This window comes from Botryllus schlosseri, chromosome 7, assembly GCF_051294905.1.
Source record: "Botryllus schlosseri isolate E-star chromosome 7, Bs_hap1, whole genome shotgun sequence".
Lineage (NCBI taxonomy): Eukaryota > Metazoa > Chordata > Ascidiacea > Stolidobranchia > Styelidae > Botryllus > Botryllus schlosseri.
The window spans coordinates 1007134-1024694 of NC_137242.1; the positions used below are offsets into that span (position 1 = coordinate 1007134).

The 17561-nt window shown below is 40.4% G+C and overlaps 2 protein-coding genes across 2 annotated transcripts; one reads left to right on the top strand and one right to left on the bottom strand.

Annotated features, from left to right (window-relative positions):
* The first annotated feature begins 853 nt into the window (after positions 1 to 853).
* On the top strand, positions 854 to 6155 carry LOC145443055 (non-lysosomal glucosylceramidase-like). The gene has a single exon (XM_080321044.1). The coding sequence runs from the start codon at positions 1881 to 1883 to the stop codon at positions 4452 to 4454; it is 2574 nt and encodes an 857-aa protein (XP_080177170.1). The 5' UTR covers positions 854 to 1880; the 3' UTR covers positions 4455 to 6155.
* Positions 6156 to 9621: 3466 nt separating this feature from the next.
* LOC145443100 (membrane frizzled-related protein-like) lies at positions 9622 to 17520 on the bottom strand. Its single transcript, XM_080321103.1, has 7 exons — positions 16194 to 17520; positions 15991 to 16058; positions 15865 to 15922; positions 12210 to 12334; positions 10616 to 10699; positions 10428 to 10550; positions 9622 to 10337 (listed from the first exon to the last, which is right to left on the bottom strand). Exons 1-7 carry the CDS (start codon positions 16285 to 16287, stop codon positions 10329 to 10331), a joined length of 561 nt encoding a protein of 186 aa, XP_080177229.1. The 5' UTR covers positions 16288 to 17520; the 3' UTR covers positions 9622 to 10328.
* Between the last annotated feature and the right edge of the window lie 41 nt (positions 17521 to 17561).

A 17561-nucleotide genomic window follows, 5' to 3' on the forward strand; every position in this document is an offset into this window, starting at 1 on the left:
CTCCTGGCTCATTGTTCCAAATTTAATAGTTTTCTGTGTAGAGTTGTACAATGATCATTGATCAATGTGCATTGAACACCCAAACTTTTGTGCACACAATAGCCACATATAACACGGCTAGCTACGAATGGATATCACCACCATTACGCAGTTAGTTAGATTTGCATTGTAATTGCCGTTTATTGGATTTGATAATCTGTTGCCAAATTGTTTTTTTTCCTAGAATTTGAACCGACAGCTCTGTACATTTATTCATCTTCTATTTATCTTCTGTTTTCATTGTATTTCATTCTTTTGTTGCCTCTTTATTATTGTTGCCTGACTCTGTTTGTTGATCCAACTTACCACTGCTGTACCTGTACCTGGTTTTAATTTATTCTTGACGCGAGACTCTATTAAAAGACGATTTTGTACTCCATCGATGCTGCTGACTAGATGATCCCTAACGATCGTATCGCTGCAACCTGTATTTTATTTTTGAATGTAATTTTTACTCAATAAAAACTGTCTCTCTCCCATTAGCATACCACTCATCAGCCGCATGCCATGTTATGTTTCAAAAGTTGGCGACGGTAAAAGACCAGATCCACACCATACTTTCAATGATAATAGCTTACATTTATACTTCGGTCAGATCAAAACACCGGTAAAATTCGGGTACTGTGAAAAGATTGAAAATAGTCGAACCGGGTTTACAAGTTCGAATGAATCCACAGGGCTAATGTTACTTTTGTTTACTTTACTCTGTGACGTAGGTGTTCGTTTTCTAAATGCGCATTTGCATTTGCGCAAGGAAAGGAATTTGGGTATGGCTGTGGCCGTAACCTTTATAGCCCGTATAAGGGATGTGATTTTGTCAGCATACTGGTCATATTTTGCCTGAATGTCGATTATATTATATTTAAAACTTGTCATAGCGACAGTGTTGAGCATTATCGGGCAGTGCCAATGGAAACGTACAAGGTATTCCTTTCATGACATATTGTTTACATCGTCATAAATCATTCAGATCTCTGAAACGAGACAGGCTGTAGTTGCGGAGTTTCGCCAGTGTTCGACATATCTTCCACGTGCGTAAATTGACGTGGCGTTCATATTTAATTCATTATATATTAATTCACTGTAGAAAGAATGGTGTTATTGGCACTTGACAGACTTGTACAAACGATGGGACCAATCTCGTTAATTGACAGTCAGCTATGTACTGCGTTTTTCTTAGAGGTTCTAGTTAGAATTGTGGATTTTGAAAACGGAATAGTTCTAGTTTAGTACGTTATTTGAAACACAACAGTTGCCGAACAACTAAGAAATACGTATTGTCTTTTGACGTGAATCGTGATATACCGGTGTTCTGTTGTGTGCTAGCTCAAGAGACAAGAGTCATTACTACTAACAGTGGCGTAGTCAAGGATTTTTTACTCTCGTTTCAAACTCAAAACCCCGTCCTGTAGCCCACTGATGTTCATGCGAAAGCCGATACGATTCTGAACAAATAGAATTAAGGAGTTGCTTCAGAATCGATTTTGGTTGGTTGCGTTTTAATTTAGTTACTTGTGAAATTTTAAAGGTCAATGTTTTTTTTAGTTCTAGTTGCAACTTTTGAAAAGTGAGTAGCTCTATAGTTCTAGTAGTTTGCACATGTGCAAGCCTGGCTGTTGCCGTTAAATTCAGACTGTTTTTGACGGCATGATTAGTCCAGTCCTGTATTATTTTTGCCTGTAGCCCAGTGCGGTATAGTTGTGATGGATTGATCATTGTCTGTCTATTGTTTGACTAAATTGTACATTCATGATTGTTAACAGTCAGCTCATACCTACATGTATAGTTGTATGTGAGATTTTGTGGAAAACAATTGGATTTCAGTGGCTTTTAGCCGTAAAATGAGTGAAAAACATGACAATGCGGAATCCGTCAAGCAAAAGGAAGAGTATAAATTGATGTCATCATGGACTGGTATATCAAGTGGACATAATGTACCGGATCATGGATGGAGAATCGCGTTGAGCCACAAATTTTCCGAAAAGAGAAGTCCATGGATGTCGCCGAAAATATCCCAAATGCCGGCGCTTGTAGGCTTAGCATTTCGCTACGTTCGTTTCCATCGCCGCTTGAAGAGAATCAACCGTCGTCCATGCATGGATTTCTTCGATCAACAACCCCTACGCCAAATCTATGGTGTCCCGGCTGGTGGTATTGGAGGAGGTTGCTTCAATCGTGGGTGGCGGGGTGAATTCTGTCGTTGGCAATTACGTCCCGGGATCTATGAATTTGAAACAACTTCGGCCAATCAGTTTATAGTGTGCGTTCGACGTAACGGAGAGACTGTTTATCAAAACGTACTCAGCCCCAATTCTTGCCCTCAAAAAGGTCTTAAATCATGGAAATGGAATTTTCCAGCAAACAAAGCGTTTTATCACGCTCTCTATCCCCGCGCTTGGACCGTCTACGAAATCCCACATCTTGGCCTCATTTTAACTTGCCGTCAAATATCACCCGTTATACCCCACGAATACCAAGATTCAAGCATACCGGCTGTCATTTTCTCCTGGCATATTGAAAACACTTCGTATCACAATTTTCAAGTCACGATTGTTCTTGCCATGGAAAACGGAATCGGCACAAAAGCCGCTCGTTCAGCTAAAGGAAATTATAATGAAGAATTGAAGACTGATAAAAACTGTACTGGCGTCACGATGCACAACACACACTTTGATAAAATGCCGTACACTATGACATTAGCTGGAAAAGAAGCTAACGCTCGGAAGGTAACGAAATGTTTATCGTTTGATCCGACATCCGACGGTTTGGCTTTATGGAATGATTTATACAAAGATGGAGAATTTGACTGTGCTGATGAAGTAAGCAAAAAAACCTTGCCAGGACAAGCGTTAGGTTGTGCTGTCGCTATTCAAAGCCCTGTGAAGGCAAAGAGCGCATCAGACGGTTTGGATTTTGTACTGGCATGGGACATGCCAGTTGTGTACTTTGGATCGAAAGAGTCGCCCAGTTATCGACGTTACACGCGTTTCTTTGGTTCCGATGGTGACGCTGGTCGTAAAATCGCGATTTACGCGTTAGAAAACTACGCAAAATGGGAGGAGCAAATCGAAATCTGGCAAAATCCGATATTATCGAACGCAGATTTGCCAAGCTGGTACAAATCTGCGTTGTTCAACGAGCTGTATTACGTCACAGACGGCGGAACGATATGGCTTGAAAGCTCAAAACCGGATGGCGGGTCCAAAAGAAAAAGCTCTTCGTCTGTTACGGAGGAATATTTGCGAAATTCAAGCATTATTCAGGAATACGGCCGTTTCGCATATCTCGAAGGACAGGAGTACCGCATGTTCAACACATACGACGTTCACTTTTACGCGTCCATCGCGCTTGCCCATCTCTGGCCAAACTTGGAACTAAGCCTTCAATACGATATCGCTGCTAGTATTCTACAAAGTGACGCGACACGGTTTCATTTCCTCATGGACGGAGACAGGGGGGTTGTTAAAACGCCAGGTGTCGTACCGCATGATGTTGGTGATCCCGAAGACGAACCGTGGAAGCGCGTTAACGCATATTTTGTGCACGATACTGCTTCTTGGAAAGATTTGAACCCGAAATTTGTGTTACAAGTGTTCCGAGACTATTATATCACAAAGAATAAAGAATTTTTGACCGATATGTGGCCGGTTTGTTTAACAGTGATGGCCATGAGCATGAAACACGATACTGACGGTGATGGGTTAATTGAAAACAGTGGGACGGCCGACCAGACTTTTGATGGGTGGAGTGTGACCGGTCCTAGTGCTTATTGTGGTGGTTTATGGCTCGGCGCTCTACGTTGTGTTTTGGAGGCAGGAAAAGTGATTGGACGCCAGCATGAAGCAGAAAAATACGTCGAAACTTTGACTTTAGCTACAAAATCATACCAAGATAAACTGTGGAACGGTGAATATTTCAACTATGACAGCAATCGACGTAGCAATCATAGTGACAGCATAATGGCGGACCAGTGTGCCGGGCAGTGGTATCTTTTAGCTTCAGATATCGCCGATGTTCTACCTCATGAGCAAATCGTCAGTTCGTTGAAAAAAGTGTATGAGTTTAACGTCTTAGCGTTTGCTGATGGAAAACGTGGAGCTGTAAATGGAATGAGACCGAGCGGAAAGGTCGACCAGTCCAGCGTACAATCTCATGAAGTATGGTGCGGCGTTACTTATGCGGTCGCAGCCACTATGATTCACAAGGGTATGGTGCACGAAGGATTTATCACGGCGGAAGGGATGTATAGAAGCTGTTGGGAGGACTTGGGGATGGCTTTTCAGACTCCGGAAGCGATTTTGAAGCACAACCATTACAGGTCTCTGGCTTATATGCGGCCTCTCAGCATATGGGGAATGCAGTATGCTCTGGAGCACATTTCCGAGACCAGTGCTTGCACTGAAAAGAGTGATTGAAGGTGCCTTCTGTGCGGTTTCTCTCTAGCACAAAGTTTACTTCTTGAAATTCAAATGGTTTAGTTTTCCAAATCTTGACTGTGTTGATTCGCTATTTTGCAAACCTTGGTCATTTGTAGGGCGCCATTGGTATCTGATTTTTGAGCCGATATCGATAGAACTGAAAGCGTTCATCGGTATATTTGGCCGGTATTCAAAAATCTAGCAGTTATTTTAACAGGCTTAACGCCACTTCTATGTTTGGACATGAAATAATCTAGAACTGCTACATTTGGACACTTGTAAGCTACAAGAATTAGATCAATATTCTCAGTCTAGCAGCCGCCGATTATAGATCTTTCACTCCCTACTACCGTGTTGTGACGTCACCAAAATTGCCGATATTTTTATACCTTTAATGGCCGATATTTCTTTCAAAGCGAACCGGTAATTGGTCGGGCAATTTGGATATATTTCCTTATTTTGTCTATTCAGCAAAGCATTTCCATAAACAGTTATCATTTTAAGGAACAGGAAGAATGTAACTTCTGTACGCCAGAATTCATATATGGTTCTCTTTAGCAATGTGCAATGAAAACTAGATAGTTCTGTAATTATCAGTTTCTTCATGTCTTGAATGGAGATGGGCCAATCTTTTTGTTTTGATTTATCAGTTTGTGGTAATTGATCCTTGCGTCGCGTCATCCCTATTTTTTCGTAGCATTAGAAAATTTGATTTTAGTATCGACATGAAACTGCTGTGTGTTCGTGGCGTATATCTTTTTTAATCTGCTGACATGATTTCCGTGTTCATCTGGACCTGGCTTTTGTGATTCATATAGCACTTCCCCTGCACTCATTGTCGTGTGATTAGTCAAAATGTTGTTCATGGTACCAAAAATGAAACTAGTGTTTCAACCCCGTTAACTATGTGGTTATATTGATTTGTTTCAGATGATACAATTTTGTACTACTTATATACTCAGACCGACTTGTGTATTCATATATATTTTTTTTGTTAGGGCCTACATGATTCAATGGATGTGCTCTTATGTTGAGTTCAACAATAATTTGTTCAATGTTGATCACTGGTGGAGATAATAACTCCTTACCAAAATGGCATTTATTTTTCTAATTTCACCCCAAAAACGGTTTTCACTAGACTAGACTATGGTTTGTAATTTGACAGTCAATCCTGTGATTCTCTTGAGGTTTTATGTTGTAGCCCTAACGCCATTGATATCCACCTTTGTTAAGACATATATTTCATTTTGTTTGTGAGACCGAATTGTATCGTTCAAATATCTAATTCAATTGTAGTTGTATGTCATCTGTGATGTTGTGTGCAATAATATCAATGCCTGTGACATATCAGTCTAGTAGCAAATTTCAAGATTTCACTCGTGGTGTGTAACAGTGTGATTTGAGTGTCAGTTATATTTCAAAAGTTGCTTTATATGATGAAGGCCTTTCAAAAAGGTAATGATCTTTATTAAGCAACTAAACCTACACAAATTTGTTGAAAACTGTCTATTGACGTAAAGTCTAAATTCTTGGCGTCTGTAACAGAATGTATGTAAAATTACAGTGTTATTTGTTTTAGTACAATGAATATCCTGAGGTGGATTTCTTACTCAAAGAGTTCCTGTATTTGCAATTCATGACACACTTGATACAAAGTGAAGAATATGCTGTATTTAAATATATGTAATCGGTACCGTGTTGCTGGCATATTCCTTTTATTGTCTTTAGGATCAAATGGTCTCATGTTAGTAGTGCATTTATTGGCAAAGTGAGGTTTACACATACACACTCAAGAGGGATCTACCATATTGACTTGAAACTGCGTCTTGTCATAAAGATGGCGGTGCAATGTGGACGTCTCGAGAGCTGAATCCACAGAGTCGTATAAAACCCTGCGAAAAGTCAACAAGCGGTCTTGCTTAGCAACTGAGCTACGTTCGGTTATCTCTCTAGTTATTTTTTACAGTTTTCTTAGGATTCACGCCCTTCATGAAGATTGTTGTTGACAATTTTAAGTGAATGTATAACTGGTTGTTCGTTCGGTTCGGGTTTCTAATAGTTCCAATGATTCAAAACGCGACAAGATTGCAATAAAATGAAAGGACGGAGAAGGAGTCGAAACGAGTAGCCTAAGCATTTAAAACACCCTCCTAGTCGTGCAAAAGTGAGCGTGCACGCTGGATTGAAGGTGGCAGAAGATGATATCAAGGAGACGTGATGAAAATAATGGGCACTTGCCGACGTTATACGGGTCTCCCAGACAGCAGAATTACGTATTGTTCAATTCCGCTTACTCGTGTCGATCGCGTTTCACGTAAAAGTAAATTACTACGTGAAGCACTTACTCTAGATCAGTGGTTCCCTACGTTTTTGTCTTCGCGGACCCCCACTTCTAGTTCAAATCTAGCTCCGTTATCGTGCAGCCGTCATCTGTCTTGTGCAAATATTAACTGTAGGCTACTGATAAATAGCAACAAAATGACTTTTCTTGAAAATATCATCATATACTATTCCTGTCGAAATTGGGAATACTTTTAATATTTCGAAGTGATCGAATTTTGTGGATGTGGTCACAACAGAAATGGGACGAAAATTGAGAATCAGATTTTCAATCCACTTGGACATATAACGCCCAGTCTAAATATTTCTATCTAGAAGCCCACCCCGAAGTTATTCTGCAATAGCAGGGTAGCCTATATCCCCATCAGAAAATGGGTTTTTGCAATGGAATCTTTTATAGCACCCCAACAAAACATATCTGAAAAGCAGATGTTTGTATCAGTAGGCTAATGGCAAAGAATGCGTTTGCGCAATGCACAGTATCGATATTTCATCTCAGACGACCATTCTGCTTAAGCGAGTCCTGACAAAATCACAAATCATGTTAACAGCCAGTTTGGAAGTTTCGCGAACCCCCAGTTGAGATATCGATATTGATCTAGATTCCAGGCAGTAAAAGCGCACAAGTACAACACGCGCGTCCACGTCGTCCAAATATCATATGATCGACCAAAAAGATCATCGCTCCATCAAATATGCCGGACCTGATGTGTGGAACTGTATCCCGCCTGCCATCCGACAGTCGACGAGCATGTCCACATTCAAGTCGAAATACAAGCAATTACTACTAAATAAATACAGTCCATCCTCAAGATTACCGGACCACGACTGACCTATCGATCTCGCTTCCCATGACATGCCGCCCTATTTCTTGTCGCATTCTTTTTCCAAACTATCTTCTTTACTTTCATTCAGTGTGCATGCCTCCTCTTTACATCGCCTAGGCCAAGGTGGGTGTCAGATTCCATAGACTACTCCTTGTCGCTTCGACATCTTCCTGTCTTTTCATTGTATCGCATTTTTGTGGTGTATTGAACTGATAAAATTGCTAATAAACCAATGATGATGATGATGATGGTACACAACCTTATCCTATTCTGTAGATTATTCATGCCGTCAGATTACTAAAAATATGTAGGCCAACACTGCTGTCGGCTACACCCCCAGACTAAAAGCATCCCAAAGGCCCCCGATAACGTTCAGCGATACTAGGAATGTACCGTTCTTTTGCAATTGCGAATACAGTTTGATTTATTTCTGTAAAGGAAGCGTGATCTGATCACGTAACGTCGATTCTTAGATCCCTTCATTTGCTTCCCATAGAATATAGGTCTGAATACAAGCTTGTGTGTTTTCAAATGCATGGAGGGAAGTGCGCACCAGGTATCTGCTCAGAGTCAAGTGTACCTGTTTGATGCTGGTGTGATCAGACTAGATGACCTTCACGGTCTTATCGATCATTCCTATCTAATACCGAATACTGTGCACGCATATTTTCTGTACCACCATCACTGCCGTTTGTTATGTATTTTGGCTCGATGAAAATAAAGACTCATCTCTCTCTCTCTCTCTGCGTGAGCTCGTTACAATCTACAACCCCAGAAGGGCGTTACGTTCTCAGTCGCAGAAACTCCTGTCAGATCCAAGAGTCAAAACATCGACATTCGAGAGTAACCATTTCTTCCTCGGCTGCCATTCTGTGGAACAATCTTCAGTATCTTCCAGCTTCTAGCAGATTATCTCACTCGCTACATGTTATCAAGCGCAAAATCAAAACCGTTTTATTCACACGAACGTTCCACTACAGTAGTGTTTATTATGCCCTACAATTATGCACTCCGTCTTTTATCGTTTATAGGCCTACTTTTATATTTTATTGCCTCTTGTGTACAGCGCCCTAGTGTAATGAAATATTGTTATATTCGGCGGTTTACAAATTATTATTAAATGACTTATACATACACAAAACTAGGGCTTGCTGCAGTTTCGAACGCGCTCTTTCCCTCCCCTACCCTGCCCGAGTAGGCCTATTACCCGAGCAATCAAGTTAGTGTAATGGTGATGCGTCCGGCTTCTCGATCGGTAGGTCGTGGGTTCGATCCCCGGCCGGGTCATACATACCAAAGACTAGAAAACTGGTATCCGCCGCTATCATGCTAGGCCATTGGTTCTCAAACTTTTTTGAACATGCCCCCCCCCCTTTATGATAGTAAAATATTTCGTCCCCCCCCCCCCCCCCTTATCGGCCTATGAAAAAATGCAACCATGCAAAATGCTAGCGATCCTAACGCATAGTTTGATGCCATGGAACGCAGCAATAATTATGGATTGCAGCAAAAAAATTTTGCTGTCGACCGAAGTTTCGCGCCCTCCCCCGGTTACTTTCACGCCCCAGAGGGGCGCGTCTCCAGTTTGAGAACCACTGTGATAGGTGCTCAGCAACCACGGATAGCATGGAGGGGCTGCAGACTTGACCTTGCAGTCGAACCGCATCTCCGTCGTCAAAGCATCTCGATGGTGTAGGCGAAATGGAATATCATCTCTCTCTCTCTCTCTGCAGAGAAGGAACTGTCAGACAAATCCTATCATGGGTTACCATATTTCGAGATCCTAAAAAGAGGGCACTTTTCATAAATTCCTAATAAAGCTCCAGCATCGGATAAGAAAACTGGTGATCTTGAAAAATTTTCCACCAATAGTAGGCCTACTGTGTTGACTAAAATAAAGCCATCACTTTGGCTCTATAAGCGATTTACCCTACTCTGGAGCTTCGGATTTCTATTTTAACGAGCTTCAAGCTAGATAGCATTGCGTACGGTCACACTCGAATTACTATAAGAATTTAATTTATATATTGAACATAATACAAAAATAAACACATAGCAACTCATGGGCGGAGTGAGCAAATACAGTGCGAGTCGAGTCACTAATTCCTAATTCCAGTATCAGTTCTATCAAGAATTTCATCATTTCAAAGCACCACAAGACTGCGATAAAATGAAAAGATAAGAAGGTGTAGAATCGAATTGGAGTAGTCTTTGAAATCAGACACCCACCTGGGCCTAGGCCAGGCAATGTAGGCTACCGTCTTTTTAGTAGTTTGCAATAATGAAAAGTAAAAGAAGATAATAGGCCTACATGAGGACAAGCGAGATCGTGGTCGGGTAAACTTGAGGGCTGACTAATGACCATAGTATCTATCCAGTAGAAATTGCTTGTATTTCGACATGTCCACATGCTCGACGCCTGCCGGATAGCCGGTGAGATACTGTTCCACAATTCAGGTCCGGCATATTTGATAGAGCGATGATCTTTCCTCTCGACCATACGATGGTTGGACCACGAAGACGCGAATAGTTGTACTTGCGCTTTTGATTCCGATGTAAAGAAGTCATTGAAATTTTATGGGCAATGACCGCAACGGAACTTGGAAAGGTAGCGATTTCTAGTTTCCGCATATCTGTTATGTTCCAATTCCGTCATAGCTCTCCAGAATAAAGTCTGTCGGACAACAAATCAATGACCGGGACTTCATTGTCGCTGAAAGATCAAGAGAATCCAATCAGATAAAAGGTTTCGGAAATCACGGAGATAACATTCAGCATAAGGTCTACGGGTATTAAAACTTACGTGGGCTATGGCTCGCCAGTCGAATGAGAACCCAGATGTCACCACTGAAGCATCCGTTTTGAATATGACGAGTAGTACATTGGATTTCGTCGTAATTTCTTTAAATATTGTATTACAGAATGTCTGTAATAATCGCAAATGGTCAGTGATTGTGGTATACGTGAGATAGAGTTGTGAGTTGCGCTTACTCCATATCCGACGAACGTCAGGTTATCGAAGACACAGTCTAGCCGCGTTTCCAGCACGAATTCGTTCGGCACGATTCTGATAATCTATAAATGTATAACAGTATGTTTTTTGGGGCAAAACACTATCCAGGTCAAAAGTTTGGTTCAACATGCATCGGTCGTAATATGGGTCAAAGGTCATTTAACAGCACTCGTCGCATATGTGCCTAAACTTGATGTGTAGGCCTAGAGGCGGTCAGTATATTTTCGAAGTACTCAAGTTGCCTAGTGGTTTATTCGACAACTTGACAATTCCATGGGGTAGACAGTAAAATTTGAAAATAAAAGTTATTTTGGACAACCATACACTTTCAGCGATAAGAGTGTATTCACACCTGAAGGATGGTACACGAAACAGAACTTTACTAAGAATTATATCGATGTTTCAAATCCTCCGTATCACCGTATGCCTATACGCGCATACATTCCTTAGCACCTATTTAAGCATCATTGGGATTTTAAACGTCGTCCTTTAGGAGGATTTGTCCTCCTTTTTCAGACTTTGGAAAATGTCCTCCGAGGACGCCTAGATGTCCTCTTTTTTGTCAATTTGTCCCCCTTTACAGCTTTTATAGCTAAGATAACGTATATAGATTCGAGTGAAAATGGGCATAAATGACGCTAAATAGGAAATTCGTGGTTCGATCGGAGGCGACGATTATTTTAGTCAACACCACAAATTATAGCTAAAACGTGTTATGTTCGCGCATTTTACGTTGGTATCGTTTGTCTCTTATTTTAGGGTTACCATATTTTGGAAATGTGAAAAGAGGACACATTTTCAGAATATTCAGACTTGCAAAACCGCGGTGGAAAATCCTGAAAAATAGTCAATTTCTCTCACTTCGTGGTCGGTTGACTAAAAAAAAGGTCGTCTTTCTCGCTCGGCGCCCGAAATACAGTTTTTCCCTTCACATTCTCAGGTGGTTGACTAAAAAAAGGTCATCTCCGGCTCAGCTTCCGAAATATATACCCACCTGAGCGTTACTTCGGTGCTGATTTACGGCATCTCAGTCGATTTTGGCCGTAAATTTGACCTAAATTCTCAAAAAAGAGGACAAAATCTCAAAAAAGAGGACAAAAGGGCGTCGTCCGAGGACGCTTTCAAAAAAGTCAAAAAAGAGGACAAATTCTCTTAAAAGAGGACGTATGGTAGCCCTATCTTGTTTGTCTATAGGATTAGAAATTACCGCCAATCATTATTTCCTCGCGTGTCGTGCTTCATATTTATACGCTGAGTTCTGTTGTCTACTGGTCTTTCGTTTAACTGCACTCTGGATCGTGTCGTCTGTCTTGAGTTGTTCTACTGATAATATATACTGATTTCATATTGCAACCTCTTCGTATGAGTTATTGTTCAAGCAAGATCAAGAACACAACAAAAAGTGTGTAAGTGTGTAAATCGGGAGTCGAACGAGAGTAATGACCTTTTTTAGTCAACCCACCACATTTTTCAGCAAAAATAGCGAAAGTGTCCTCCTTTCCCGATTCAAAAATATGTTTTTATGTTTTGTGTGCTATTGTGTTCTATTGCCAACATTTGTCTGTGACATACCATTCCTTTTGAGACGGTGATTTCCCACGAATAACACGCGTTATCATGATAATTGCTTGGGTAGTTCGGTGAAGTAATGACGCCGGATGAAGCGGTCGCGAGTGCGGAGTGGTTGCGACATGTCCCTGTAATGTTACTTTCCATCTCAAACAAAAGGTTTGCGTGCGAAGAAGAAAGGGGCTAACAGCCAGAGGTGGTCAGTAACGAGATATACCGCTACTTTTTCAGAGTACTCAAGTAGGTTTTGACCACTCGCACTATACCAAAGGCGGCCAACCCGTGGCCCACGAGACGGTTTTGATAGGCCTGCGAGGGAATTCTCTAAATTAGTTATAATATCAAAAAAATAAATTACCCAGGAAAGTTATTGTGAACTTGCAAGGTTAACCAAAATTTGAATACCCCGACCGCGACATCTTGGGGTAGCCAGGGGCCAACCACATTTTCGTAAATCATCCTTCGTATATGATCATAAAGTAGAATATTTCGTGGCAGATTTATTTGACTTGACATTATTTTTACACTTCGCGCGACTTATTGTCACTCGATTTCTTGCTTTTAGTATTGGTGTCCCTTGAAAGTTAAAAATACGGTTAATTTACAGAATTGAGTCAAGCTATATTATCGCCCTTGTGACCTTTCGCCGAAAAGATTGGCCACCCCTGGTACGTACTAGTGCTCAAGTTTTTCTTTTGAGTACTTCCACTATTTAACATTTTTTCGATACAAGTCACTCATCTCACTATGCATTTTGTGAAGTATAAGATACAGTATCACTCTTAGACGATCCTCGAGAATTAGAAATCCGCCACAACGATTTATTGAGCAATATTGATCACACACAGGTTTCAAGATCAGGGGCAGAATAATCCCCTAACCTGTTGTACACCTTGGGAGTAGTCTACCTCCCTGGTGACTCTGTCTGTTAAGTGCAAATGCCCTGCTCTTGCTAACCTCGCAGGGGTAGTGTCACCTTGTATATATTGTTATCGCTGCTGTATCGTGACTTGTATATAATGTAAGTAGTGTTGATGTCTCTTCCCCTAAAAAAGGGAGATGTGGTGTTATGATATGCTTGATTGATCATGCGATGGGTTTCGGGATTGTTTTGATGACAGACAAGCATGTGGTCTGGGCGAATACACTTCGAATCCGACTTGTAAAAGTATCTGTCTAAGTAGACAGCTAGAAGCTTAGTGATAATACTACATGTACCACCCCTGATACACCGGTGTGAATAGTTATACATGCACCCATGGCACACGAAACCGGAGCCTCCCTCAGACCTATACCTCGGTATAAATCGAGTACAACATTTTAATCCAAATTATGCATGAACAGGAAGATGTAGCCTACACGTAGGCACATGTCGGATTTACGACGGCGATATAATTCTAAGTTAGGTTCTTCTTCGTTTACCTCTCTTTTCGGCCTTTTGTGTGTGAATATACACTAATTTCGCTAAAAGTGTATGGGCAGTTTTATCGCTTTATCGTTGCTACAGAATTAGAGTATAGCTTATGTCCTTTTACACATTATAAGAATATTGACTTTATGTAAAGTTTTCTTTTTATTTCGGCCATATCTTAGCCATGAATAACTTTGAGGCAATGTGATAAATATAAAGATGGCCAAGTTACATATGGCTGAAAAAATGAAAAATTTTTAAAAACTTATTTTCTATAAGTTTGAAAAATGAATCTCAAAATTTGAAATAATGTACATAAGCTACTTTGATTCCACCGCTATATTCGCGAAGACGCATCTTATTACGATATGTAGACCTTCGGTCGACTATACTAAAAGTATGCAACTACGTCTCAATCAAATCTACTTACTTAGGGTTACCATATTTTTGAATCGGGAACGGAGGACACTCTTTCAAAATTTTCAGATTTTTAGTACTGGAGCAAAATCCGGAAAAAAATGGTAAATATACCACGACATTGTGGTTGGTTGACTAAAAAATGGTCGTCGCTCAAGTTCGAACCACGAATTTCCTAGCGTAATCCATGCCAATTTTTACACGAATCTTATTCGATCTAAAGACTGTAAAGGAGGACTAATAATTGCCAATAAGAAGGACATTTAGGCGTCCTCGGAGGACATTTTCAAAAACCTGAAAAAGGAAGACACATCCTCCTAAAGGAGGGCGTATGGTAACCCTATACTCACTTGAGTGCGTTTTAAAACTTTATTTCCTATACCCATTCGAGGCAAATTTGACATGTCCTTGAAACCCCTGCTTCTACTTATAATTAACTATAGATGTTTATGGCGTTTCTTCTACTTCTACTTGGGCTCCTCAGATGACTAGTTTGCCCACCCCAGCCAAAACAGCCTACGAGTGAAGTTACGACTCGTGGCATGGCCGTCCAGACGGACAGAGAAAGTATTTCAATTAGTAGAAATAATTAATATCATATTAATAATATATTATATATAATAAAATATATGATTAAAATTGGCAGGATGAACTCAAGGTTTTGCATTATCAGCAGTGTTTGGATTCCTATCAAATCACAGCGTTAATTTACTTAGCTTCGCTGTGGCAAGATAGCATAGTGTTATGATCCACAGCTGCAACACCAATTTACGTAAGGTTTTCATCTTCTCTTAGCCATATATTGGCCCTGATTAACTTTGAATTAATGAAACAGACATAACCATGGCCAAGATATGGCCGAAAAAGAATGAAAATTTTTCAAAAACTTGATTATTTTCAAGTTTTAATAATGGACCTTCCAAATTTGAAAACTGGACATAAGTCACTTTGATTCCACTGCGACGTTAGATTGCGGGTTCGAGTCCGACCGAGGTTGACTCGAGAATTTCTTCCCAAGGGCGGGGATCACAAAGTTTGTTGATCCGAACATGTGATTAAAAACTGCTAATCGGGACGCATTTAAGGTGGAGATCATAAAGTTGGCTGATCCGGTAGAATGCTAATTGCGTCGCGTGAAGTTGGATTAGTTTATACGCGCGATGATTACTCCAGCTGTCCCGAGTTTTGATTGAACTGGTGTAATCTGTTGCATCATAGTGCGGAAACGCGTTATTGGCTGTTGGACGGCAATTTGTTGAATGAAATGGCAGCCTGCTGATAAAGATACTGCGACTGTATAGAATTATCATCATCGCGAAATGAAAGTCGTGCGTTTTATGAGTACACGGTACAGCGAAGAAACGGAATATATAATATTGATATGTCTTGTATATCGCTCTGCAATGGTGCGTATATAATTCGTTGATTGTCTGATTGTTTAGTAAAGCCATTACCTATAGTCACGGACACGGTCATTATTGGAAATACTTCCGTGTGGAAATGTTACGCAGTACGCAGTTCCGGTTTGTTAAATCATGAAATTAAAACTAACTTTATGCGCTGCGATCAACCGGTTTTCTCTATCCTAGGCTGTTAAATCCTGATGAACGCGATAACCGACTTTATCAATAATAATCCAACTTTATAATCTCCGCCCTAAGTGTTGGAGGTTTATCTAGGCTTCCCCTTGCCACGTGATCCGCATATAAGCGGTGTCTAAAGCCTAGAAGTGGGCCGTGATAAGTCATTAAATATGGAATAAAAAATAAAGAGTATCGTCCTGGTCTAAAATGACCAATGTAGTCGGAACACTGTGAATCTCAAACAAACCTAGCTTCGTTCTCCGATGGAGGTCTTCAATGACTAAGCTGTGACGGTCCGCCAGGCTCTGTTAACAATAACAGTCAGAAACGATAAAGCAAATTGCAGGCGAAGACAGGCAAATGCAGGGCTAACCTTAAAGTTTCCGTCTGGTGATTCCCAATTCCCGCTCGCGGCTACAAAACGCTTGATGCGCAACTGACCTATATGTGTATAGGCAAAATATCGACTGATAAAATTGTTCAATAATGATTACTAATAACTGATATAAAGATCAGAAAGTACATTAGATTACTTAAACGGTCTGATGTTGAATAAACACGAAACTATATTCACACCTGAAGCTTTAATCCAAGTCCCAGCGAGAAAAAATGCGATGAGCGTCTGCTGTTGGAATCGTTTCATTGCGGATTTTGCCGAGTCGAGCTTCATGGGAAATTGGAATGAACTGCGAAGCGCTGATATAATTTATACATTTTGATGAAAAGGGAGAAGATCCCGGCAGGGAACCATGGTTGAGTTATCATAAACTATTTTAGTATTCACTCAAAATTCATGCTATTGTGTTACCGAAACAATAGTATCGTCCGTCACCCTAATCACGAGCAAGAGCGATGCCCCGAGTGCAACAATGACGCGACTTCCGGAAAGCAAATTACGTTCGTATTTAAAACTTATTTGAAAACAATGAAATTATGAAATTTTATATGACTCTCGAGTTAACGAGGGTTCGCGATAAACGGATGAGGAGAAAGCGTCAAAATAATGAAACAAATTAATGACGTCGATTCATATGGAGATGGATACTGATTTTTCTTGAGGTTCAATAGCATGGCCTATAGCGAGCCTTTTTAACCAGTGTTTTTTTAACCGAGAGATTTTTAATCGTGTGATTCGAATAGTTGGTGATGTATCATCATCATCATCATTGGTTTATTAGCAATTTTATCAGTTCAATACACCACAAAAATGCGATACAATGAAAAGACAGGAAGATGTCGAAGCGACAAGGAGTAGTCTATGGAATCTGACACCCACCTTGGCCTAGGCGATGTAAAGAGGAGGCATGCACACTAGGGCTGTTCAAAAATAACTTTTTTTTCCCGATTCAAGCCGGTCACCTCTTAAATCGTCAGGTTGCAGTTTAAAACCTTGCTCACCAAATTTCACTCGATTCCAACCAGTAAAGGCCTCCGCAGATCCAATTAAAATTTTTAATTTATTATGGAAAATTAAAAAAAAAAATTCCAAATTTTTCTGCCAACCCCATGAAATTGTTGAGTTGTCTTCAAAGACGTTGCAAAACAAATTTGAGTCAATTCCGTCCAGTAGAAGCGGAGTTATGTGAGTTTTTCGATGATATTTCTCGGATTATCCTTGATTGGTGGATAATCCGCGATTTATCAACGAAAAACTCACATAACTCCGCTTCTACTGGTCGGAATTGACTCAAATTTGTTTTGCAACGTCTTTGAAGACACCTCAACAATTTCATGGGGTTGGCAGAAAAATTTGGAAAATTTTTTTTTTAATTTTCCATAATAAATTAAAAATTTTAATTGGATCTGCGGAGGCCTTTACTGGTTGGAATCGAGTGAAATTTGGTGAGCAAGGTTTTAAACTGCAACCTGACGATTTAAGAGGTGACCGGCTTGAATCGGGGAAAAAAAGGTATTTTTGAACAGCCCTAATGCACACTGAATGAA